The sequence below is a fragment of the Protobothrops mucrosquamatus genome, unplaced genomic scaffold (genome assembly GCF_001527695.2).
Source record: "Protobothrops mucrosquamatus isolate PMUCROS unplaced genomic scaffold, P.Mucros_1.0 scaffold115, whole genome shotgun sequence".
Classification (NCBI taxonomy): domain Eukaryota; kingdom Metazoa; phylum Chordata; class Lepidosauria; order Squamata; family Viperidae; genus Protobothrops; species Protobothrops mucrosquamatus.
This window is the reverse complement of record NW_015386487.1, coordinates 1,286,536-1,307,310: the sequence shown is the minus strand read 5'-3', so window position 1 is coordinate 1,307,310 and position 20,775 is coordinate 1,286,536. Positions and strand designations below refer to the sequence as shown.

The following is a 20,775-nucleotide window of genomic DNA, read 5'->3' as shown; positions in this document are numbered from 1 at the left end:
GAAAAGTTATAAAATCCCTATTAAAATCCCTATACAATCCCCCCCCTAGGCCAATCCCGCTTGATGGAAAAGCCATGTCTTGAGGGCACGGCGGAAGGAGGGGAGATCCGGAATAGTCCGGATCTCTGGGGGAAGTTCATTCCACAGGGTGGGGGCTCCCACAGAGAAGGCCCTCCCCCTGGGGGTCGCCAGCCGACACCTTTTTATATGCTTTTGTTAAAATCTGTAGTAGGTTACAATTAAAGTGGTACATGGGCACCTGAAGGATATCCGTAAACGTCAGCTGGTGCGAAATGCAGCAGGGTAGGCTACTTGGTTACCAGCTTGTTTCTGGGTCTAATTCAGGGCACTGGTGTTGAGTTTAAAGCCCTACATAGAACGGAAGAGGTCACCTGAAGGCTCCGCTCAGCTTAGAAAAAGAAGGGAATGTTTTTGATCTCTGGATCTTGTGCTTGTTTCCTCCTTTCTCATAGGCTTTGTGGATGGGAGTGTAGCGCTTATCAAGGGGGACATTACAAGGGACCGGCATAGTAAAACTCAAGTCCTACAGGAAGGAGGCCACCCAGTTACTGGGCTTGTGTTTCGCCAATCAAGCAAAACAACTCATCTGTTTGTAGCTACCACTGGGAGAATTCAGGTATGCTATTGGTCTACTGGGCAGTGACCAACAGATGTGGCAGAACTTGGGTTTGACCCATTCTTTGCCTGATTGGATTTCTGTCCTCACTGCTGCCCTTTTCCTTTTCCTTGGCTTTGCAGTGTTACACACTTTCAGTGAAAGACTGTCCATTGCTGGAACTGGACATGCGTGGCTGTGGACTGCGCTGCTCCACGCTCAGTGATCCCTCCCAGGACCTCCAGTTTATAGTGGCAGGAGATGAATGTGTATATCTGTACCAGCCAGATGAGCGTGGGCCTTGCTTTGCTTTTGAGGGTCAGAAGCTGATTGTCCATTGGTATCGAGGCTATTTGATCATCATGTCCAAGGACTGGAAAGCATCTCCCAAGTAAGTTTGTTTTATTGCTGGGATGGGGCTTTGGGCATTTAGACGAAACCCCTCTAAATACAGGTGCGTTTCTGAACATTCCTAATTGTGCTACTAATTTGTACTTCCAATAAGCATTCTTGTCCTTCATTTCTTCACATGTAGCAGAACAATTTCAGCTTTGCTTTCCAGACTGTGTTGGAACTCTTCATTTTCTGAGAGTTGTGACTGGGATTGTAAATAAATGATGGAGAATATAATTGCCACTATGTGCCTAAAAGCACATGACTGATTTTGGAAATACTCAGAGTTTTCAGTAAGATTTAAGGTGTCATAGTTTGTGGAATTATTTGATGGTTGTATCTATGCTTAAAAAGAAGTGTAGAGCAGCCCACTGTCTCTGCTGAGCGCATCACTCCCTTTTTCAAAAAAGTGCAGCCCCTTATTGGCATCACTCTTTGGAAGGGTGCAGGCTAGTGGTCGGTGGCCAAGGCTGCAGCTCTTCCTTTACTGAGGACACAAAAATGAGCTCACAGTCTCTGTAGTTGAGGCTGTTTCTGTTTGAAAGGCTTAAATGTAAGGTGGAAGCTCAGCTTTTGCTCTTCCTTCTCTCTGCTCCAGATCCGAGTTTCCTGGGGGAGATCCACAAAACTCTGACAAGCAAATCCTGAATATTTATGACCTGGGCAATAAGTTCATTGCCTACAGCTCTGTGTTTGATGATGTGGTGGATGTCCTGGCAGAGTGGGGATGCCTCTATGTGTTGACGAGGGATGGGAAACTCCATGTGCTGCAGGAGAAGGATACGCAGACCAAACTGGAGGCAAGGGATTCTTCTTTGCTTTTTCTGGAGCTTGCTGGGGCAGTGAGAGAGGGGCTCTTGGGCAAGTAGCTACAGCGCATGCCCTGATCTGGTCCTCGGGGAACTTGCTTTAAGGCTTGCAGAGTTCTTTCCACACCAACATGTGTACAAGGCTCTGAGGAGGGGGATGGACTTGACAGTCTAAATATCCTCACTGCTTCTTGCAAATGGCTGGAGAGAGCAGCTTTGACTAGAACCTCTGCCTGGAACCTTTCCTGAACCACATCTTCCTTTTAACAGATGCTCTTCAAGAAGAACCTTTTTGAAATGGCCATCAACCTGGCTAAGAGTCACCACCTGGACAGCGATGGGTTGTCCGAGATCTTTCGCCAATACGGAGATCACCTGTACAACAAGGGCAACCATGATGGTGCTATTCAGCAATACCTCCGGTGGGTAATATTAAAGAATTAGGTGCAGATTTGGCCTCCCTCTCTCATGGGGCTTGGCATCGATGGCAAAACTTCTCTGGGATCATAAAGCGGGGTTAGTATCCAACTAATTTGCATCTTCTTGCATGCTTCTCTTCCTTTTGCTGTCCTGTTAAGAGGGAGGTTCATAAGATGGCAAATCTGTCCAAATGGGGACTGCAAATCAATGTTTCCAGTGAACACCAGTGCTGAGATAGATCAGAATGAAGGCTGGATAGGTCCTGGCTGGTGAGAGTATTTTTTCTCATCAAATAAATGGAAGGACTGCCTAGGATGTAAACAAAGTTTGGAGATCTATGGCGCGCATCAACTCAGGATGGGAATATCTTTAGTAGGGTGCTCTTGAGAGAGGATTCAGACTGATGAAACCACCTATTATTAATGCCTGCTTTCTTTCCGCCCTCTCCTCCAAACTGGTCTTTACTTGCTTTCACTCTAGTGGCGCCAAGGGCTGGAGCTGCTCACTTGTTTGTGACCTACATCTTTTAATCCCAGCAACTGGGACTTATGCTCTTTTCCTAGCACTATTGGGAAACTGGAGCCATCTTATGTCATCCGCAAGTTCCTGGATGCTCAGCGGATACACAACCTGACTGCTTACTTGCAGATGCTCCACTTGCAATCACTGGCCAATGCTGACCACACCACCCTGCTGCTGAACTGCTATACCAAGCTGAAAGACATCTCCAAGCTGGAGGAATTCATCAAGGTGATGAGGCAAAGGCACTTCAATGCTTTTTCTTCTAGATACCAAATGGCCCTTCTCTATGAATCCCTTCCACGGATGGAAGTCCCTGACTTTTACAGGTGTCTCTTCTGGCATGGTAGTTTATGCTTATCAGTTTCACGAAGAATGGTTATGTTGATGTTCTTTACATATAGTCTTCTGAAAATTTTAATCTGTCTTCTCTGCCCGAGTTGCCAGAGTTTTCCTGTGCAGATGCAGAAAATCTTGTGACATGAGATGCATCCTCCCTCTGGTAAGGATGTCACTTCAGTCCTGGAGTGAGGAAACCTTAGAAAACTTCCATTTGCAAGGGAACAAACAGCAGTTATGTTCTCCCTTCAGCTGATGGGATGACTTAAGTAGAGTTCTCTTTTCTCTTAACTTTGAAGAGGGTGAGCAGTGAAGGCCTTCCTCCTCTTCTGCAGGGCATTTGGGCATGAGGGAGCCTGGAAGGCTTCATTTGAGGTTTAGCTGATTCAGTCTGGGTTGACTCCATTCTCTTTGTCCCTTCTGTAGACCAGTGAGAGCGAGGTGCACTTTGACGTGGAGACAGCTATAAAGGTACTTCGCCAGGCAGGCTGTTGTTCCCATGCTGTGTACCTGGCTGAGAAGCACAAGCACCACGAGTGGTACCTGAAGATCCAGCTAGAAGATATCAAGGTGAGGCCTGCCTGGTTGTTTCTGGACTTCTTGTTCGGCAGCCGAGGAAAGAGGGGAAGTGGAGAATGTAAGCCTGTTCTGAAATTGGCTCAACCTGGAGAAGCATCACCACCAGCATATATGTCAAGCCATAGGTAAAACCTTTTTCAGTGCCTGATTTCTCGGTCTTGCAGAACTTCCAGGAGGCCCTGCGTTATATTGGCAAGCTGCCCTTTGAGCAGGCTGAGAGTAACATGAAGCGCTACGGCAAGATCCTCATGCATCACATCCCCAATGAAACCACTGAACTGCTGAAGATCCTCTGCACAGACTATCGGCCAATGAAAGACCACGAGGGTTCTGGCCTTCTGGCGGAGCAGAGGGTATGGGCTGAGGCTTGGAGGGAGAAGTGGCAGGCTGAAGTGGGATTTGGGGCACAGTACCACTTGCCCAAGCGATGGGGCTGAAGTGTCTTGAGCCCAATATCATGAAAGGCTTTAAAATAACATGAAACCAAATCGGTGGTAGTAATTTGCGTATAGCCCGGGAAAAGGTAAGGATGTTGACAAAGTGGGAAGGGGCAGGCAGGGCACACAAATCTCGGGCTTCCTATGAAAATCTCAGAGTCTTTGTGCTGTTGCCCATTAGAGCAATTCTATTCTTCCTCTAGTTTCACTGCAATGTTTCCTGTGGTTCCCACTGCACCCAGTGGATGCGTCTTGTAGGGAAATGTGGGTGTTCTGGGAGGCAGATGGCTCTGAGGGTTTAGGAAAATTTTGCTATCTGACTTTCTCTCCCTTCTGCTCTCCCGCCTGTTTCATGATGTAGGCAAATCCTGATGAATTCATTCCCATCTTTGCTAACAACCCCCGGGAGCTGAAGGCTTTCTTAGAACACATGTCTGAGGTTCAGCCAGATTCTAAGCAGGGTGTATATGACACCCTGCTGGAGCTCCGTCTCCAGAACTGGGCCCATGAACAAGATCCACAGGTACGTCCTGGGAGATTGCTAAGTGTATGTGGTCATGGGGGCCCTGGAGTCTATCTGACATTCAAGAATGTCCTCTTGGATCTTCCCAGATCAAAGAGAAGCTGCACAATGAAACCATTCTCTTGCTGAAGAGTGGAAAGTTCCAGGAGGTCTTTGATAAGGCCTTGGTCTTGTGCCAGATGCATAATTTCAAGGATGGGATCCTTTACCTCTACGAGCAGCATAAACTGTGAGTGCAGATGAGCGAATCCTTTGTTACTTGGAAAGGGGAAAGAAGGCTGGCTGGTTTTAAACTGGTCTAGTTGGTGGTCCTCAGGCTCTTCACCAACTCTTGTCTGCCCTCTGTATGTCTCGCTTCTCTCCAGTTTCCAGCAGATCATGCATTACCATATGCAGAATGGGCAGTACCGGAAGGTGGTGGAGGTTTGCGAGCTGTATGGGGAACAAGAGGCCTGTCTTTGGGAACAAGCACTTGGCTACTTTGCCCACAAGGAGGAGGACTGCAAGGAGTACATTGCGGCTGTGCTCGCACGCATCGAAACCAAGAATCTCATGCCTCCTTTGCTGGGTGAGGCCAGATTCTGCCTTTGGGCTGAGGGTGCCGACGGCAGTTAGCTGAGCGCCGGCATCTTCTCTTCTGGCAACAGAACCAGAGAAGATGTTGCTTAGCCTTGCCCACCCTGGGAGCAGTGATTTTGTAGAAGTTGGTGATGGGGAGCTATTTTCTGATTTTAAAGTGGCCATCGCCGTTTACATGTGGGTGGAAAATATCTGAGCAATTAGTCCTATGACAAAGTTACCAAGTTTTGACTTGTCTTGATCTTGGAGGACTCTCACAACTGGGCAGCTGTGTCCTTGTACAGCAGCCCCTGCTCACACTCTTCTCCATACCGGTTGTGCACTCGAGGAAGAGAAGCTGAAAGCCTGTGCCTCACTGCCAGCCTGTGAATGGGAGTGGGAAAATATTTTGTTGGACTTTAAAATAGAAAAAAGGGGTATTTCAGTAGTTTAATCCATTTGATAAACAGTACTCGTCTCTTCCAAAAGGTGGGAGCCCCTCTCTTTAGGCGCACACAGATGAAAACTTGAGAAAATAATAAGCTGGAAAGGCATCTGATCCAGCTCTTACATTTTGGGGGTTTATATGCTATTTTTTAATATTATTGTTATTACTTCAAAAGTGATTTTAACAACACAGGAGCAGCTAAGTTTATTTTTGGATGGGTTGCTGAAATGACTGAGACATAGTCTGGCAGAAAAACACACGATAGCAATAGTACTTAGACTTATATATTGCCCCATAGCATTTCACAGCACTCTCTGGGTAGTTTACAATGTAAGCATTATTTACATATTGCCCCCCAAAATCTGGGTCCTCATTTTACTGACCTCAGAAGGATAGAAGGGGTCAAACTTGAGCCAATCAGGATCGAACTCCAGGCTGTGGGCAGAGTTTGCCTGCAATGCTTCACTTTAGCCACTGTGCCATCAGGGCTCCTGCGAGCACCCTGATGCACTTTTTGACTCAGATCAGTATTATTATGGAAGAAGCAATACAGCTGATAGAGGATGGCAGCTGCACCCCTATTCTTTTCTGCCCTGATAGGTGTCTCTTTTCTAGTTGTGCAAACTTTGGCTCATAATTCCACGGCCACCCTGTCAGTCATTAAGGATTATCTCATCAGCAAACTGCAGAGACAAAGTTGCCAGATAGAGCAGGATGAACAAAAGATCCAGAAATACCGGGAGGAAACCAAGCGGATCCGCCAGGATATTGAAGAACTGAAAACAAGGTAGCTATAGAACCTGCTGCTCAATCTGTCCCAGAGATTCCATCCTGGATTCCATCCATCGCCCTGTTCTGCAGGGTGATGCAGTGTGGAAATAGAAGTGGTTAATCAATTGGAAAAGGGGGCGAAATCTCTTGCAAAAAAGTTGAGCAGAAATTCCAATGCTTGGAAGGCTGCTGCTTTTGCCTTCCTTCCACTGGATGGGAGTGCAGGCAGTGTATTCATCCAAGGCTTAGAGGTCAAATCAAAGGAAAACTGGGACTGTAGCAGCATTGGGTGACTAGTGCCAAGGGGGTGCCCCAAGTTTGTTGACTTTTTTCCTCTAGTCCAAAAATATTCCAGAAGACAAAGTGCAGCATCTGCACCAGCGCTCTGGAGCTGCCCTCAGTGCATTTCCTGTGCGGCCATTCCTTCCATCAGCACTGCTTTGAGAGCTACTCGGAGAGTGGGTCAGAGTGCCCCACATGCCTTCCTGAAAACCGGAAAGTCATGGACATGATCCGTGCCCAAGAGCAGAAGCGAGACCTGCACGATCAGTTCCAACACCAGGTGGGTTCCTGGGCGGGCTCTGGTGTTTGTAAACAGGCTCAAATTTTCTCGTCCCTGCCAAACATCCTTTTCTTTTGGCCTCCGGCAGCTGAAATGTTCCAACGACAGCTTCTCTGTGGTTGCTGATTATTTTGGCCGTGGTGTTTTCAACAAACTGACCCTCCTCACAGACCTTCCTCCAAGCAAGTCGGCCGCAGTGCTGGATGCCAACTTGCAGCGGGACCTGCTTGTCAAGACAAAGAGGAGCACCTAGAAGTCCCTTCGTCCAGATGGGTTTACTTTGTGGAGCTGGGAAGCGGCAGAGACAGACCCAGGCGGGGAGGGGAAGAAATGGGACTCAGGGACAGGAAGCCTGCTGGCTGTCCTTGGCTCTCCCTCCTCCCCAGGACGGGCTGAGGGGTGGTGGTGCAACTTTCTCTGGCGGAAACAGCCCGACTGGGGCTTTGGTTCTGGGCCCTGTCTGGCCGCTGACTCTCAAACAGGCCTGAGCAAAGCCTCTGGCCAGGCCTGCCAGGGCCACAGTGGCAGCTGCGACTGCTGCCTTGGAGGGGGGAAGAACAGCGGGGGGGGGGGCAGGGAAAGGCCGCCCTCCCTCCTTGAGGGTTCATAGTGTGACTGCATGACTGACTAAAGGGCACTGCTTCCACCTGCCTCCAGGCCTTCTTTTGCGTGGGGGGCTGGGCAAGGGTCCCTGGCTTGGGCGAGGTGTCCCACCGGCCCGGAAGTCTCTCTGATCGCATATGTTCAGCTTCTAGTCATTCACTCACATACTGATGGGCCTGGAAAATTGCCACACTCGAATCACTTTCAACCAAACATTGAGGCAGAATCGGTTCTTTAGAATTCATGGAGACCCAGTTAATTTAAAATAACACCAAACTTTATTGATTACAAAGTGTATCTCTTTGCTTTTCACACACACACCCAGGCAGGCTTCCGGACCCCAAAGTCCTTGCTTTGTTGGTGGGGCTCAGGGAGGGGCTTCCCATGTGCTCAGACCCAACTTTTGTCAGATTCAAGTGACATTTTTTCCTTTCCTTCTTAACTACTTTCCCTGATGGACCTTTTCCTGGCTTTTGTTCACCTTGCTTATGTGCTTGTTACACCTTTCAGTTATACTGGCTTACCCATTTCTTCCCTGGCATCAAGTTAAATTGGAGATGCCACAGAATGGGGCTCACCCATCCCCACTCAGAGTTAGCCACAGCGAGTTGTCCCAGACTCCTTGAGCCAATTCTACAAACACTGTTGTTATAACTGCTGCAGGGCTTCTGGGCATTGTCCCAGGAGGAGTATTTTGAAGAGAATGTAGGTCTTCCTGACTTGGATCTTGAGAAACAAAGTGGGGAAGCCTCAGTTTGTGTCCAGGTACACCTGTAGATTAAGCCAAGAGAGAAAAAGGACAAAAGAGGGACTGGTGCCACCTTTGCTTTAATGTCACTTGGAATAGCTTAAGACACTGGTTCCCAACCTTTTTTATACCCTGCACCCCTAGAATGCTTCTAATATATTCTCACACCCCTTACAAAAGTTCAAAATAATGGCAACGAATTATGTATATACACTATAAATTGAAAACCCATTTTTTCGCACCCACTGGAGTATCATCTCGAACCCCTGGTTGGGAACTCCTGGCTTAAGAGATTCGTAAGAGATTCTGGGCTCCTAATCAATGCATCCTCCCCAGGTTTCACAGTGAGCACCAGAGTGCGTGGGAAACCAAACAGGATTTCATAGGGACTATATCCAGCTGGAGATGGAGCTTCTATTGGCTCCTAGAATGGTTGGCAAAGTCTGCCCATGCATGTGGGTGTTGGAGACAAGAATTTCCTTATTCCCAGTTGTGGGGCAAAGGCTTCAAAGAGTTGAGTAACAAAAGATGTGCCCCTATCTGTTGAAATCTGGAATGGCACGCTGCAGTGACAAAAGACCTGTGGGTGCAACAACCTTGCAGTGCGGTCTCCAATTTTATTGCATATGGAGAAGGCTTCCACCCATTCAGAAAAGCACTCAATGTAATCCAGGAAAATTGTGTCCCATGTACCAATATGTCTTTGCCCATAGAATGGAAGTTTGCAACTTAGGAGTAGCTCCCATTTTGAACTTGGCATCCCAGACAATTAACAATGTGCTGACCCCTTTGCCACTGACTGGGCCCCATTAGAACTAGATGTGCCTTCAGCAAGATTTTCTTTGCTCCTTCATGGGCCATGTTGTGCAAGTTCAAAATAATCTGTTCCTGTTCCCCCAACTTAGTTTCCCCTACTAAGGCATATGCCTGTTGAGCAATCTAGTTCTGCCTCTTGTGTGCTGTAAAAATTTGGCTAGAGTTCCAAACTTTACATCTCTGGTAGAAACAGCAACACAGGAGGTATTTTGGGTCTCATCCTCCCACTGTGAAACTCCATCAGTAAACCAGATTTCCTTGCCTGGGGTTAGAGAAGCTAAAAGGGGCACGAGGTTTTAGATAGTCTGACCCTAAGCAAAATTCATGTTCAAGAATGGAAGCAGAAAACAGATCGGGCTTAGATAAATTATTCTTCTCCCATCTGAAGTCAGAATGGGCTAAAGGGGGCTATTAAAGGGGTTGACTGGTTTATTTCAAATACCTTCCTTTTCTAAGCTGCAAGTAGCCTGTGTGATCCCTGTTTCATCAGCCTTTGGTTGGGTATTTCTGGGGGTTACAAGGGGCCTGGTGATCTCTCTGTGCACTGACAAGTGTCCTACACTGGCCATAATGGGCTTGGTTAACCCCTTGAATCAAAGCCCCCCCCCAGTCAGAGGCTTGTAAGGCAGACAGGGCTGTAATAGAGATTTTCTTAGTCAAAGGAAAGTGTTTGATACAAGATGTTTCACTCCAGTATCTAACAGAGCTTGCTTAAGATCATTGTGGATTAAAACAGAAAAGTAATTCCTCATGTCTTTAGGGTCTTTCAAATGTTTTCCCAGATACCGCCTGGCAAGACCCATGTGTTTATCTGCCTCTGTGTGTGTATGTGTGTGTGTGCCATCTCCATCCACCGCTCCCTGCCCTTGTCACTCCACACATTCCTATTGTCTTCCTGCCTTATTTCCCATCTTTCATTACCTTTCTGCATCTGCTTATCCAGTCCGGGATTGCTCGGGATGCTGTAGCCCACCCAGCAGTCCTTTTAAAGATAGGGTGCTGCATGATGTTGCCTGTAGTTTGACACTCATCCCCATTATTAAGGGGCTCTACTCCAGCTATGAACTGGTACCATAAATAGCGATGGCAGTTTTTTAAAGGATCCTCTTTCCCCTGCCGATCCCCAATGGTCCTGCACCATGTTTTGGAACCCCTGTAAGACACTGAAGCGGTCAGCAGGCTTGGAGGAATTAGGATTTCTCCAGGTGTGCTGTTTATATGGACTTCAGGATAGGTTAATATGATCTGCTCAATCTCTTGGTCAGACAAACTACCAGAGGCTGTGTAGCTTCCAGGTCCATTTGAGGAAATTGGGGCTCAAGACCCTCAGATCTGTAGCAATCTGTTTCAGCTCTCCTGATAAAGGAGTATGAATGACTACTTATTCCCACTCTTCCAACTGCTGGTTTGGGGCATTTCTGTGCCCTGTTTGTACCAGGGTTTCCACTGCAGCTATTGAAGCCTGGGAAACTATTGCTTAATTCCTCAAGAAGCTCCCCATCAGACAAAAAGTCTGGGATTTCATCAGGATCTGAGCCTGTTAACCAGGCAATTTGGTAAGATTGCTGCCTTATTTGTCTGCGCAGTTCCCCAAACTTACTACAGTACATTCTCTACAAGCTGGGTGCTTATTCCTTGGCGAGGTCTGCACAAGGTCCTTTAAAGCTTGCATTTTTAATTCTTGCACAGCATTGTTTTATTACTCTTCGCTTTGCCTCTTCCCTTGCTAAACTATTCATCAGTTGAGCCAAAGTCTCTTCGTTCTGTCAGTTGGCTCTTTTGCAGCTGGTAATCAGTCTGCAAAACGTGGTGGTTACATCTGAGTCACCACAGCTCCAGGTCTTCTTTCGAAGAGGAGCTCTCCGATCGGATCGGCCGGAGGAGAAGCCCCATTCGGGTCAGCCCTGCCCCCTATATTAGGGCCACCACTCCAAGTTCATCTTTCTGTTTCTTGGCTCCTCTTTTCTACCTTAGCATCTCTCCCTGGATGCACGGACTCCTGATTCAGGTGACGCTTCTTCCTTGACGACTTGGTTGTAGGACAGCTCCAACACCAGGTGGGTTCCTGGGCGGGCTCTGGTGTTTGTAAACAGGCTCAAATATTCTCGTCCCTGCCAAACATCCTTTTCTTTTGGCCTCCGGCAGCTGAAACATTCCAACGACAGCTTCTCTGTGGTTGCTGATTATTTTGGCGTGGTGTTTTCAACAAACTGATCCTCCTCACAGACCTTCCTCCGAGCAAGTCGGCCGCAGCGCTGGATGCCAGCTTGCAGCGGGACCTGCTTGTCAAGAGGAATAGGAGCACCTGGACGTCCTTCCGTCCAGATGGGTTTACTCTGGGGAGCTGGGAAGCGGCAGAGACGGACTCAGGCGGGGACGGGGAGGAACACGACCAGGGACAGGAAGCCCGCTGGCCGGCCTCGGCTTTCCCTCCAGGACGGGCGCCAGGCAGGGCCCGGGCGGGGTGGTGCAACTTTCTCTGGTCGAAACAGCCCGACTGGGGCTTTGGTTCCGGGTCTGTCTGGCCGCTGGCTCTCAAGCAGGCCTGAGCAGAGGCTCCGGCCAGGCCTGCCAGGGCCACAGTGGCAGCTGCAACCGCCGCCTCGGAGGGGGGGGGGAAGGCCGCCCTTCCTCCTCGAGGGCTCCTGCTGGTGCGGCTGCCCGGCTGCCTGAAGGGCGCCGCTTCCACCGGCCTCCGGCCTTCTTTCGCGCGGGCGGGCCGGCCCGGGCGAGGGTCCCGGGGCTGGAGGTTCGCCGACTACGGGGCGGCTCGGGCGAGGTGCCCACCTGCCGGGAAAGGTCGCCAGCGCGAAGGCGCCCTCCAGGAGACCGGAAGAGACGGCTCGGAAAGCCCTGGAAGTGACGTCACACGGGAGGCTCGACGCACTCGTCCGGCGAGGTGACCCGGTCTCGGCTCTCGTTCCGCCGGCCCCGCCGTCCTTTCGTCGGCATGAGCGGCCCGCCGCCGCCGCCGCCGCCGCCCCCGGCCCCGGTGAGCGCAGCCCTCCGCCCTGTCCCGCTTGCCGCCTCACCTCACTGCGTGGCCCCCTTTCCCCGCGCCGCCCCCTCGGCCCGCCCCTGCCGCCACCCCCCTTATCGCGCATCCCAGAGCGGGGCGGCGCCTGCGGGCGGGCCGGTCGGGGAGGGTCGCAGCCGCCCGGCCTCGGGCTGAGAAGCGCTGGCGGCCGCGGCCGAGGAAGCCCGCCGGAGATGGCCGCGGAGGTGAGGGGCGCGCGCGAGACCGGCCGGTGGCCGCGCTGTCTTGCTAGGGCGGCGGAGGCAGGGGAGGGCCGGCAGCGGGCCTTTCCTCCCGGTCTCGAAGCGGCTGCGGCGTTCCGGCCTCGCTTTGCGTCTAACGGGAGAAAATTCTTTACAGAATAAAAACGCCTCGGACAACCGGACCATCCGCGTGGGCACCCGGAAAAGCCAAGTAAGGGTTCCTAAGTCCCGACATACCGCGATAGGAAAATCTTTCGATTGCTCTGCGCTTTTTTTGGGGGGGGGGGGAGTGCTGATTTTTCTCCACTGCACAAACTCCCGGTTGTTTATCGCAAGTCAGCAACATTACCCAATGGAGGCAAAGGGACAGTAGTCGAGTGACGGGGTAGCCTCTCTTTTTTCCTACCTTTCAGAAGACCCTTAGGGTGGGGGTGATTGTAACCCTGCTGGGCCCCCTAAGCAGCTGAGGCACAGAGAACTTTGTAAGCTGCACCCAGCTCTTCAAATTGCACCTATGCATTTCTGCATTGCAGGGTACAGCAACTTCTAGGAGCACTTTAGAGTATCACCTCTGGTGACTGGTGCACAAAGCCCACTTTTTCTGGCCCTGTAGCACTCATGATGTTACCTATTTGGGTAATGAAATGTCTGCAAGAAAAAAACCAAGCCCAGAGACCACTAAGGACCCTTCAATTCAAACCTGAGCTACAAATATTATCCTTTATCAGTACAAAGCCGATAAGGCATTGATGGCCTCTGCTTGGCTGGCAGGGTTAACTAAAGCTTTGGCAGTTGGACCATCCCGAGTAGATTGAGCAAGCCTTGCTCTCTTTTCTTTAGCGTAGGAAGAAGTGCAACCTTTTTTGCTCAGGGCTGGAATGGAAATCAAGCAGGGAAAGTTGTGCAATGTGACAGTGCCAAGAAAGCAGCATCTCCAGCCACAGAAATCCAGCATGGCTGCTAAGGAAGAGGCGTTGAAGGATCCACCCAAAGATGCAGGATTGGGAAAGGCTGATAATGCCATACCCTTGTAACCTAGAGCTAATCTCCACCTACCAGCCTCTGACAAGTATGGGGAGGCCAGCAAGGAGCCAAGCAAAGAGAAAGGGCTGGGTGGATGGGGGAACAGCTCCCCCCTGGCAAGGCCCAGGAATTGCCCTTCCTCTTGCCCAGCAGCACAGCCAGAGTCTGCCCCCCTCCAGTCTCATATGTTGGGGGGAGAGGTTATTTAATGCCTGATGGAGTTCAGGTCAAGTTGTCCTTTGTCTTCTCCCAGCATTGTGTTCCCATAGTGGTGCCTGATGTCAGAAAACAATGTTTGTGTGAATAGCAGGCCCACCCAGAGCTATTTTAGCAGATAGGATAGAGGGGCAGGGTTTCCTCTTGCCTGGGCTCTTGTACGAGCAGCAGAAAGTTTGAATTCTCCTGATTGAGTCCCCTTCATGATGGGAGGCAGGTAGCTGTTGTGTTTCTGATGTGCTGGGGGGCCTTTCTGAGAGCCTTTTCCTTCCTTTCTCAACATTGCAGCTGGCTCGTATTCAGACTGACAGTGTGGTGGAGATGCTCCAGGTGCACCACCCACATCTCTGCTTCAAGATAGGTGAGCATCCAGGGAAGGGGGTCTTTAGAGAGAGTCTGCTCTTGAGGTGGTGTGGAGGCAGCCCAAGCAGGTATATTAGGAGCAAAATGGAGGGAAGGAGGGAGGCCATGGTTACCCTCCAACTTTTCTTTTTCTCTGATAGTTGCCATGTCAACCACTGGAGATAGGATTCTAGACACAGCCTTATCCAAGGTTTGTTCCCCTGCTTATGTGTTTGTTTTTCTGGCTCCAGACAGCCAGGGCTGTCCTGTAGGGCTATGTGACAATAGAGCCCTGGGGGTCCTGGGCAGAGTGGCCTTGCAAGACTGGAAGGGTACCTATGCTGTTTCTCTTCCCCAATAGATTGGAGAGAAAAGCCTTTTTACCAAAGAGCTGGAAAATGCGCTGGAAAGGGATGAGTAAGTGCTCTTCTTCTGAAGGTTTGTGGAACATTGGTGGTCCTGTTGAAGTGGGCTCAAAGCCCGACTCTCCAGGACCATGGGGAAAGTAACATGGGTCCCCTGCTCCCTACTTGATGGCCATTCAGTTTGCCAGGGGAGAAGCCAGCACTTCAATGCCAGACATACCGTGGCATGATGGCGGATTGCAGATTTCTGGCCTGGCATGTTTTCTTCTTTCTTTTAGAGTGGACTTGGTGGTTCACTCCCTGAAAGATCTGCCCACCTCCCTGCCACCAGGCTTCACAATTGGCGCCATCTGCAAGTGAGTTTGAGCTCCTCTCTTTTTCTTGCCTGGGTGAGCCAAGTGGTGGCCCTGCCCATCTGCCCGCCTTCCTTTTGCTTGTGAACCTGGCCACAGCAGAGGTGCCTGGGGAGTGTCTCGGGAGCAAGAGGGGCCGAATGGTGCTTGAGCTTCTTTCTCTGCTTGGCCTGCTATCCCTTTGCCAATGTTTATTGGAGAGGTTTCTGAAAAAGTCTTCCTCCGTCCTTTGCAGAAGAGAAGACCCACACGATGCTGTTGTCTTTCACCCCAAACATGCTGGCAAAACCCTCAGCAGCCTTCCTGAGAAGAGGTGAAGGGCTGGCTGGAGCAGGAGCTTGGCCTTGGTCCGACCTCTGGAGTCCCACCCTGGATTGATGCTCTAGTGGGCTGTCTGGGTGCTATGCAGGAGGGGGGGGAGAACAGGGCTGCCTTGCTTCTTGGAAAGCAGAATACAGAATAACAGAGTTGGAAGGGAACTTGGTAGTCTTTTAATCCCATCACCTGCTCAAGCAGGAGACCCTATACCAGGGGTGTCAAACTGCCAGCCTGCGGGCCGGATGCATCATGGCGAAACTGCGCCCACCCCATTGTCGGCAATGGAAAAAAAGTCACGATACGTCGAGACACGTCACGTGACGTTGCGAGTTTGACATCCCTGGCCTATACCATTTCAGACAAATGGTCATTGAGTCTCTTGTTTAAAAAATTGCAGCTTGCGAGGGGAGGAGGGAAGAGCCTGGGAGATCTTAATGGAGTTGAGGAAGGTTCTGAGTAGCCTTGCTCATCTCAATTTTGGTTTTTCTGCAGTGTAATTGGGACCAGTTCACTTCGCCGTGCAGCTCAGTTGAAAAGAAAATTCCCTTGGCTGCAGTTCAAGGATATTGTATCCTTTCATGATTCAGGCAGGCCCAAGTTCACCTTTATTCATTTGATTTCTCTGACCACCCAAACTTGCAAATCAACTCTGGGCGGCTTACAATTAAACAGAAGTCTAAAACCGGGGGTCATCTGCCTGCCCACAATGAGAAACACATGCTGGAACAAGACAGGCCTTGCTTTGCTCCTTGCTCTGGCCTTTATTGTGTCTCCAAGAACAGTAACTGCATCAATGATACACTGCCCCAATTCATAACAAAATTTAGTCTGAATAACCCAGCTTTTATCCTAAAAGAATTGAGATAACAGCTGGTTCTTATTCCTCTTGACAAAGCAGGTCCTTCTTCAAGGTACCTTTGTTTTTTCTGGCCTGAGTTTGGCCTTTGCAGCTGAGGTTGGCTTCTCAGAAGGGCTGGGTGTGTCTCCCTCCCTCAGAGGCTTAGGGTGACCAGCTATCCACACCCAGACCTACGATTGTAGCGCCCCACCTCCCGGCAGCAGGTCTGGCAGGCTAGCAGAAGCCTCTTGGTTTTGCTTAGCCTTCCGACAGAGGGGCAACCTGAACACCCGCCTGAAGAAGCTTGATGACAAGGAGGACTTCAGCGCCCTGGTTCTGGCAGCAGCTGGCCTTAAGCGCATGGGCTGGGGGAACCGCATTGGCCAGGTGAGGGGCAGGGGATTGGCATTTATGCTACGTTGTCCCAACAGCGGGGTGTTTAATATTCTATTTTAAAAAGTAGTCTGTTGCTGACTCTCACTTCCCTCTAGATTCTGAGCCCTGTGGACTGCTTGTATGCGGTTGGGCAGGTGAGTGATGGGATCTGCCTGGCCATTTGAACCTCCCAGGTTCCCTTTTGGCAATGGAGCCCCATATCTCTCCATCTGGCCTCTGGAGAACACCTGGACCTTGGATATCTGGTATTCTGGGTCTCTTCTGGAAGGGAACTGCACTGCTGAAGATCCCAGAGCCTGGCAAGGAGGCACCCTGGCTGGCCAGACTTTTTGGGGCAGGATAGACTCCAGAGGGGTGTGCTGCTACTTACTCTTCATTGCCCCCAACAGCTTCTGCTAAAGGGGGAGCTGTTTGTTTCCCTTTGCTGGGTATCTGTTGTGGTAAGAGACTAGTTTGGTGCAGAGATCTTTCTTGATCAGGCAGCAGGGCTTAGGTGAATCATTTGGAAGGGAAATCCCCCCTCCCTCCCCCAGCTCAGATGCCTGATAAGACAATGCCTCTGCCAAAGGTACATTTTTACTTAGAGATGGGAAACCCCCCAAAAAGGGACTGTGATGCAAGTCCTAAGGAAGGAGAATGCACTTTTGGGGGGCACTGAACCACAGGAATGGAAAAGGGCCCCCTTCCCTTTACTGCCCTCTCCCCCTCCAGGGTGCCTTGGCCGTTGAGGTGCGGGCCAAAGACCAGGAGATCATAGAAATGATCTCAGTTTTGCACAATGAGGAGACTGTGCTGCGCTGCATCACTGAGCGAGCCTTCATGAAGCACTTGGTAGGTCTCTCAGGCTGGTGGGGCCCCCTGAAGCACGGCCCAGCAGCCTTGCCACATCTTCAAGCTGATGCTTCCCTCCGCAGGAAGGAGGCTGCAGTGTGCCGGTGGCTGTGAGCACCCAGCTGAAGGACGGCCAGGTAAAAGCAACTGGCTACTCCCCCCCTCCTGCTTCCACTGAAAAGCAGACACCAGCAGAGTGCAGAAGCCTGCCTTGTCCTGGGGGAGAGGGAACAGTTTAGAGAGATCACCTTTTTTAAGGAACTAAAATTGAGGGGGCTGTTCACAAATGCTGGCATTTGTCTCCATTCTACTTGCTAATTGGTTTCAACCTCCCTCTTCTCCAGCTGTACTTGACTGGAGCAGTCTACAGCCTTGATGGTTCTGACAGCTTGCAAGAGACCATGCAAAGAAATGTGAATTTTTCCCTAGAGGTAACAGTCTTGGTTTTCAGAGTAACAGCTACGGAACTCCTTTATGAGAAGGGGTTCACAACGAGTTAACTAGGATAACCACACTCTTTACTGCAAGAAGCAAATCTGAACACTTTCTGGGTGTGTGTGTGTGTGTGTGTGTCTATGGTTAGTTGTCAGTTCAACTTGAGCCCCAGCATGTCATGGCCCTGGAACTCACCCTAGGGTGAGATGTGGCTTCTCCCCAAATCCTTTCCCATGGGCTGCCCTTCCTTTTCAGAATGAAGATGGTCCCGATGACAACCTCCAACATGCTGGCATCACAGCAAGGAATGTACCTCGTCTTGCTCAGGAGGCAGCAGAGAGGCTGGGCCAGCAGGTGGCCGATCTGCTGCTGAGCAAAGGGGCCAAACAAATCCTCAGCGTGGCGAGGCAACTCAGCAGTGCATGATGGGCACCACCTCCTCTGAGAGCTATGATGCCGGCCAGTTATTTATCCTTCCTGGAGGAGAGGGGAGCAAGGGATGTCCTGCCACTAGCACTGCCCGGGGGAGCAGCTGAACATTTGGTGTGAAGACACATGTTCGGGGCAAGAATATTCACCAAGAAATCACTGCTTGGTCCAGCAGAGGTGTAAAGTTGAACTCTGCTGAGGACTTGGGAACAATTATTGCTAAAACCTATTAAAAGAGAGACAGCAGAGAGTCTGGCGCTTTTTCCACTGAACCCTTCTAGGCTGCAGCCGACCGGGTTCTTAAACCCGAAAGAGCAGAAAATTCGGGGGGGGGGGGGACGGGTAACATACCAACTGGGAACTAACTCGCGACTACCCCCACGGGGCAATGCGGCTGGGCTGGAGGCCCCCCTCCATCCTAGTTTGTGCGCGGGGAGGGGCCTACAAACTACCGGACGAGCGCGCGTTTTCAACGTCCTTTTATTGGGGCGAGGCCGCGAACAGCCCCGCCTTCCCGCCGCCCGCAGTCCCGAGTCCAAGCACGTGGCACCAGCAGGGGGTCCGCTGCTTCCGCTCGCCCAGCTCCGCCGCCTCGGCTCGGTCTCCGGTTGTTCCGCAGCCGCCGCGCCTAGTACTCTTGCGAGGCCTGGAGGGTCCCTTTCTTGCGTGCCGCCGCCCCGCCGCCCTGGGCCGCGGCCTTCCGGGGCAGGAGCGCGGCGGGGATGTTGGGCAGGACGCCGCCCTGCGCGATGGTTACGCGGCCCAGGAGGCGGCCGAGTTCCTCGTCATTGCGCACCGCCAGCTGGACGTGACGCGGGACGATGCGCGTCTTGCGGTTGTCGCGCGCCGCGTTGCCCGCCAGCTCCAGGATCTCGGCCGTCAGGTACTCCAGCACCGCCGCCAGGTAAACGGGAGCGCCGGCTCCGACCCGCTCCGCGTAGTGTCCGCGTCGCAGCAGCCGATGCACGCGGCCCACCGGGAACTGCAGCCCGGCGCGCGACGATCGCGACTTCGCCTTGGCCCGGGCCTTCCCGCCGCCCGCCTTGCCGCGGCCCGACATCACAAGCGCCGAAGGAAGCGAGGAGCCGCCGAGCTGGGCGGACCCCCTTTATATGGCCCGCGCTTCTCACACTGGCCCGCCCGCCGATTGGACTCTGCGCACCGCGCTCCTGATCATTGGCTGATGCCAGGGCCACTGAGCAGACAGCGCGCGCGATTCAAAGGTTGGCAAAAAGCCGCCTCGAAGGAGTCCTTCCCAAATAAGACGCCTGCAGCCGAACCGACGTGACGCGTGCGAAATCATAGAACATAGAATCCTAGGGTTGGAAAGGACCTCAGAGATCTTCTAATCTAGTCCAACCCCCTGCTCAAGGCAAGAGCGTTACACCATCTCAAATGGTTGCCCAGTCTGTTTTTTAAAACCTCCAGTGGTGCAGCACCCCCAACTCCGGGAGGCAAGTTAATCCACTGATTATTTTCCCTGTCAGAACATTTCTACGATGGATCCCTCTTTAAAAGGCTTCCCCTCTTTACTTCTTGTTTTGCCTAGTGCTTTGGAAAATAAGTCGATCCTGTCCTGTCTGGGATGCCCCCCCATCCTGTCCTCTAGGCTAGACATACCCAGCTCCCTCCAGTGTTCATCATACAATTTAGTCTCCAGACCCTTTATCTTCTTTGTTGCTCTTCTCTGCACTCTTTCTGGAGCCCCAGCAACTTTTTTTTGTATCATGGTAACCAGAACTGGATGCAGTATTCCAAGCATAGTCTTACCAGTGTGGTACACAGTCGTACTATCACTTCTTGTGATGCTGTCCCTGTTGATGCAGCCCAGAACTGCCTTGGCCTTTTTGGCAGCTGCAGCACACGGCTGGTTCATACCTGTGGTGGCCCACTAGGATGTCTAGATCTCTTTCACCTAGACCTGTTGAGCCAGGTAACACCTATTCTATCCCCCAGCTTGATGTCATCTGCAAATTCAATGAGTTCCTCTTCTATCCCCTCATCTAGATCATTTAAGATGGAACTGTGAGGTATCCCACTGCATGCTTGCCTCCATGTAGATGTAGTTCCATTGAGGACAATATGCTGCGTGTAGTTCTTCAGCCAAATGTGAATCCATCTGGTGGTGGTACTGTCTATCTGACATTGTTCTATCTTACCAGGAAGTAGGTTGTAGCCCACTTTGTCAGATACCTGATTGAAGTCCAAGTATACTACTGTATGTCTATGGCCTTTTGTTAGTTCATTAATATAGTCACTATCAGAAAAGGCAGTAAGGTTTGTCTGGCATGATCTGTTTTTAACAAACTCATACTGGCTTCTAGTAATCATCTTGTTTCTAGGTGTTCACAAATCCTCTGCTCGATTATCTTTTCCAGGATTTTCCCAGGTATTGACATCAAATTGATTGTCCTATAATTTCCTGGATCCATCTCTCTCCTTTTTATAGATTGGAACCACATCAGCCCTTTTCCAGTCCTCTGGTAGTTCCCCTGCACTAGAAGATATTTGAAAGATTACATTCTGTGACTCCGAAATTACATCTGCCAACTCTTTTAAGAATCCTGGGATGCAAACCATGTTGCCCAGATGATGTGTACTCCTCCAGGATGGATAGGTATTCTCTTACTAATCTCTTTCTTATTTTGACTTGTATATCTGTTCTATTTCTCTCAGTGTCCCAAAGGTGCTTTTTCATGAGGCAACTGGACTTTATTTTTTCTTTGAAGACATTTCACTTCTTATCCAAGAAACCTCTTCAGTTGTGACTGGATGGGGGGGGGAAATGGATTTATATTCTTTGCAGACAGCTGGTCATTTGCATTCTTTTAGAGCAGGCATGTCAAACAGGCTACACCCAGCCCGGCCC

General features: G+C 50.8%; 3 protein-coding genes across 3 annotated transcripts in view; 2 read left to right on the top strand and 1 right to left on the bottom strand.

Annotated features, from left to right (window-relative positions):
• Window positions 1-7,278, top strand: part of VPS11 (VPS11 core subunit of CORVET and HOPS complexes) — an 8,426-nt gene extending 1,148 nt beyond the window's left edge. The window contains exons 4-16 of the mRNA XM_015812883.1: window positions 474-637; window positions 760-1,007; window positions 1,608-1,809; window positions 2,089-2,240; window positions 2,802-2,988; window positions 3,523-3,666; window positions 3,840-4,028; window positions 4,474-4,635; window positions 4,725-4,864; window positions 5,001-5,203; window positions 6,257-6,428; window positions 6,752-6,974; window positions 7,063-7,278. Of these exons, the coding sequence (XP_015668369.1) occupies window positions 474-637; window positions 760-1,007; window positions 1,608-1,809; window positions 2,089-2,240; window positions 2,802-2,988; window positions 3,523-3,666; window positions 3,840-4,028; window positions 4,474-4,635; window positions 4,725-4,864; window positions 5,001-5,203; window positions 6,257-6,428; window positions 6,752-6,974; window positions 7,063-7,227 (2,351 nt within the window). The 3' untranslated portion in view covers window positions 7,228-7,278. The remainder of the gene's footprint in view (window positions 1-473; window positions 638-759; window positions 1,008-1,607; window positions 1,810-2,088; window positions 2,241-2,801; window positions 2,989-3,522; window positions 3,667-3,839; window positions 4,029-4,473; window positions 4,636-4,724; window positions 4,865-5,000; window positions 5,204-6,256; window positions 6,429-6,751; window positions 6,975-7,062) is intronic.
• A 5,073-nt stretch (window positions 7,279-12,351) lies between these two features.
• Window positions 12,352-18,156, top strand: HMBS (hydroxymethylbilane synthase). The gene is made up of 14 exons (XM_015812908.2): window positions 12,352-12,363; window positions 12,518-12,571; window positions 13,888-13,960; window positions 14,103-14,152; window positions 14,303-14,358; window positions 14,585-14,662; window positions 14,895-14,972; window positions 15,470-15,545; window positions 16,089-16,202; window positions 16,307-16,345; window positions 16,923-17,042; window positions 17,126-17,179; window positions 17,387-17,473; window positions 17,733-18,156. The coding sequence occupies exons 1-14, from the start codon at window positions 12,352-12,354 to the stop codon at window positions 17,901-17,903; spliced, it is 1,062 nt and encodes a 353-aa protein (XP_015668394.2). The 3' UTR covers window positions 17,904-18,156.
• A 353-nt stretch (window positions 18,157-18,509) lies between these two features.
• On the bottom strand, window positions 18,510-18,966 carry LOC107284816 (histone H2A-beta, sperm). Its single transcript, XM_015812932.1, has one exon. The coding sequence runs from the start codon at window positions 18,964-18,966 to the stop codon at window positions 18,535-18,537; it is 432 nt and encodes a 143-aa protein (XP_015668418.1). The 3' UTR covers window positions 18,510-18,534.
• Between the last annotated feature and the right edge of the window lie 1,809 nt (window positions 18,967-20,775).

Excerpts from the sequence above, each read along its gene's own strand:
- HMBS (XM_015812908.2), top strand. Across the intron at positions 14,663-14,894 it reads ACAATTGGCGCCATCTGCAA|AAGAGAAGACCCACACGATG; the intron begins GTGAGTTTGAGC and ends CGTCCTTTGCAG. Across the intron at positions 17,474-17,732 it reads ATGTGAATTTTTCCCTAGAG|AATGAAGATGGTCCCGATGA; the intron begins GTAACAGTCTTG and ends CTTCCTTTTCAG.
- LOC107284816 (XM_015812932.1), bottom strand. The coding sequence starts at position 18,966 with ATGTCGGGCCGCGGCAAGGCGGGCGGCGGGAAGGCCCGGGCCAAGGCG.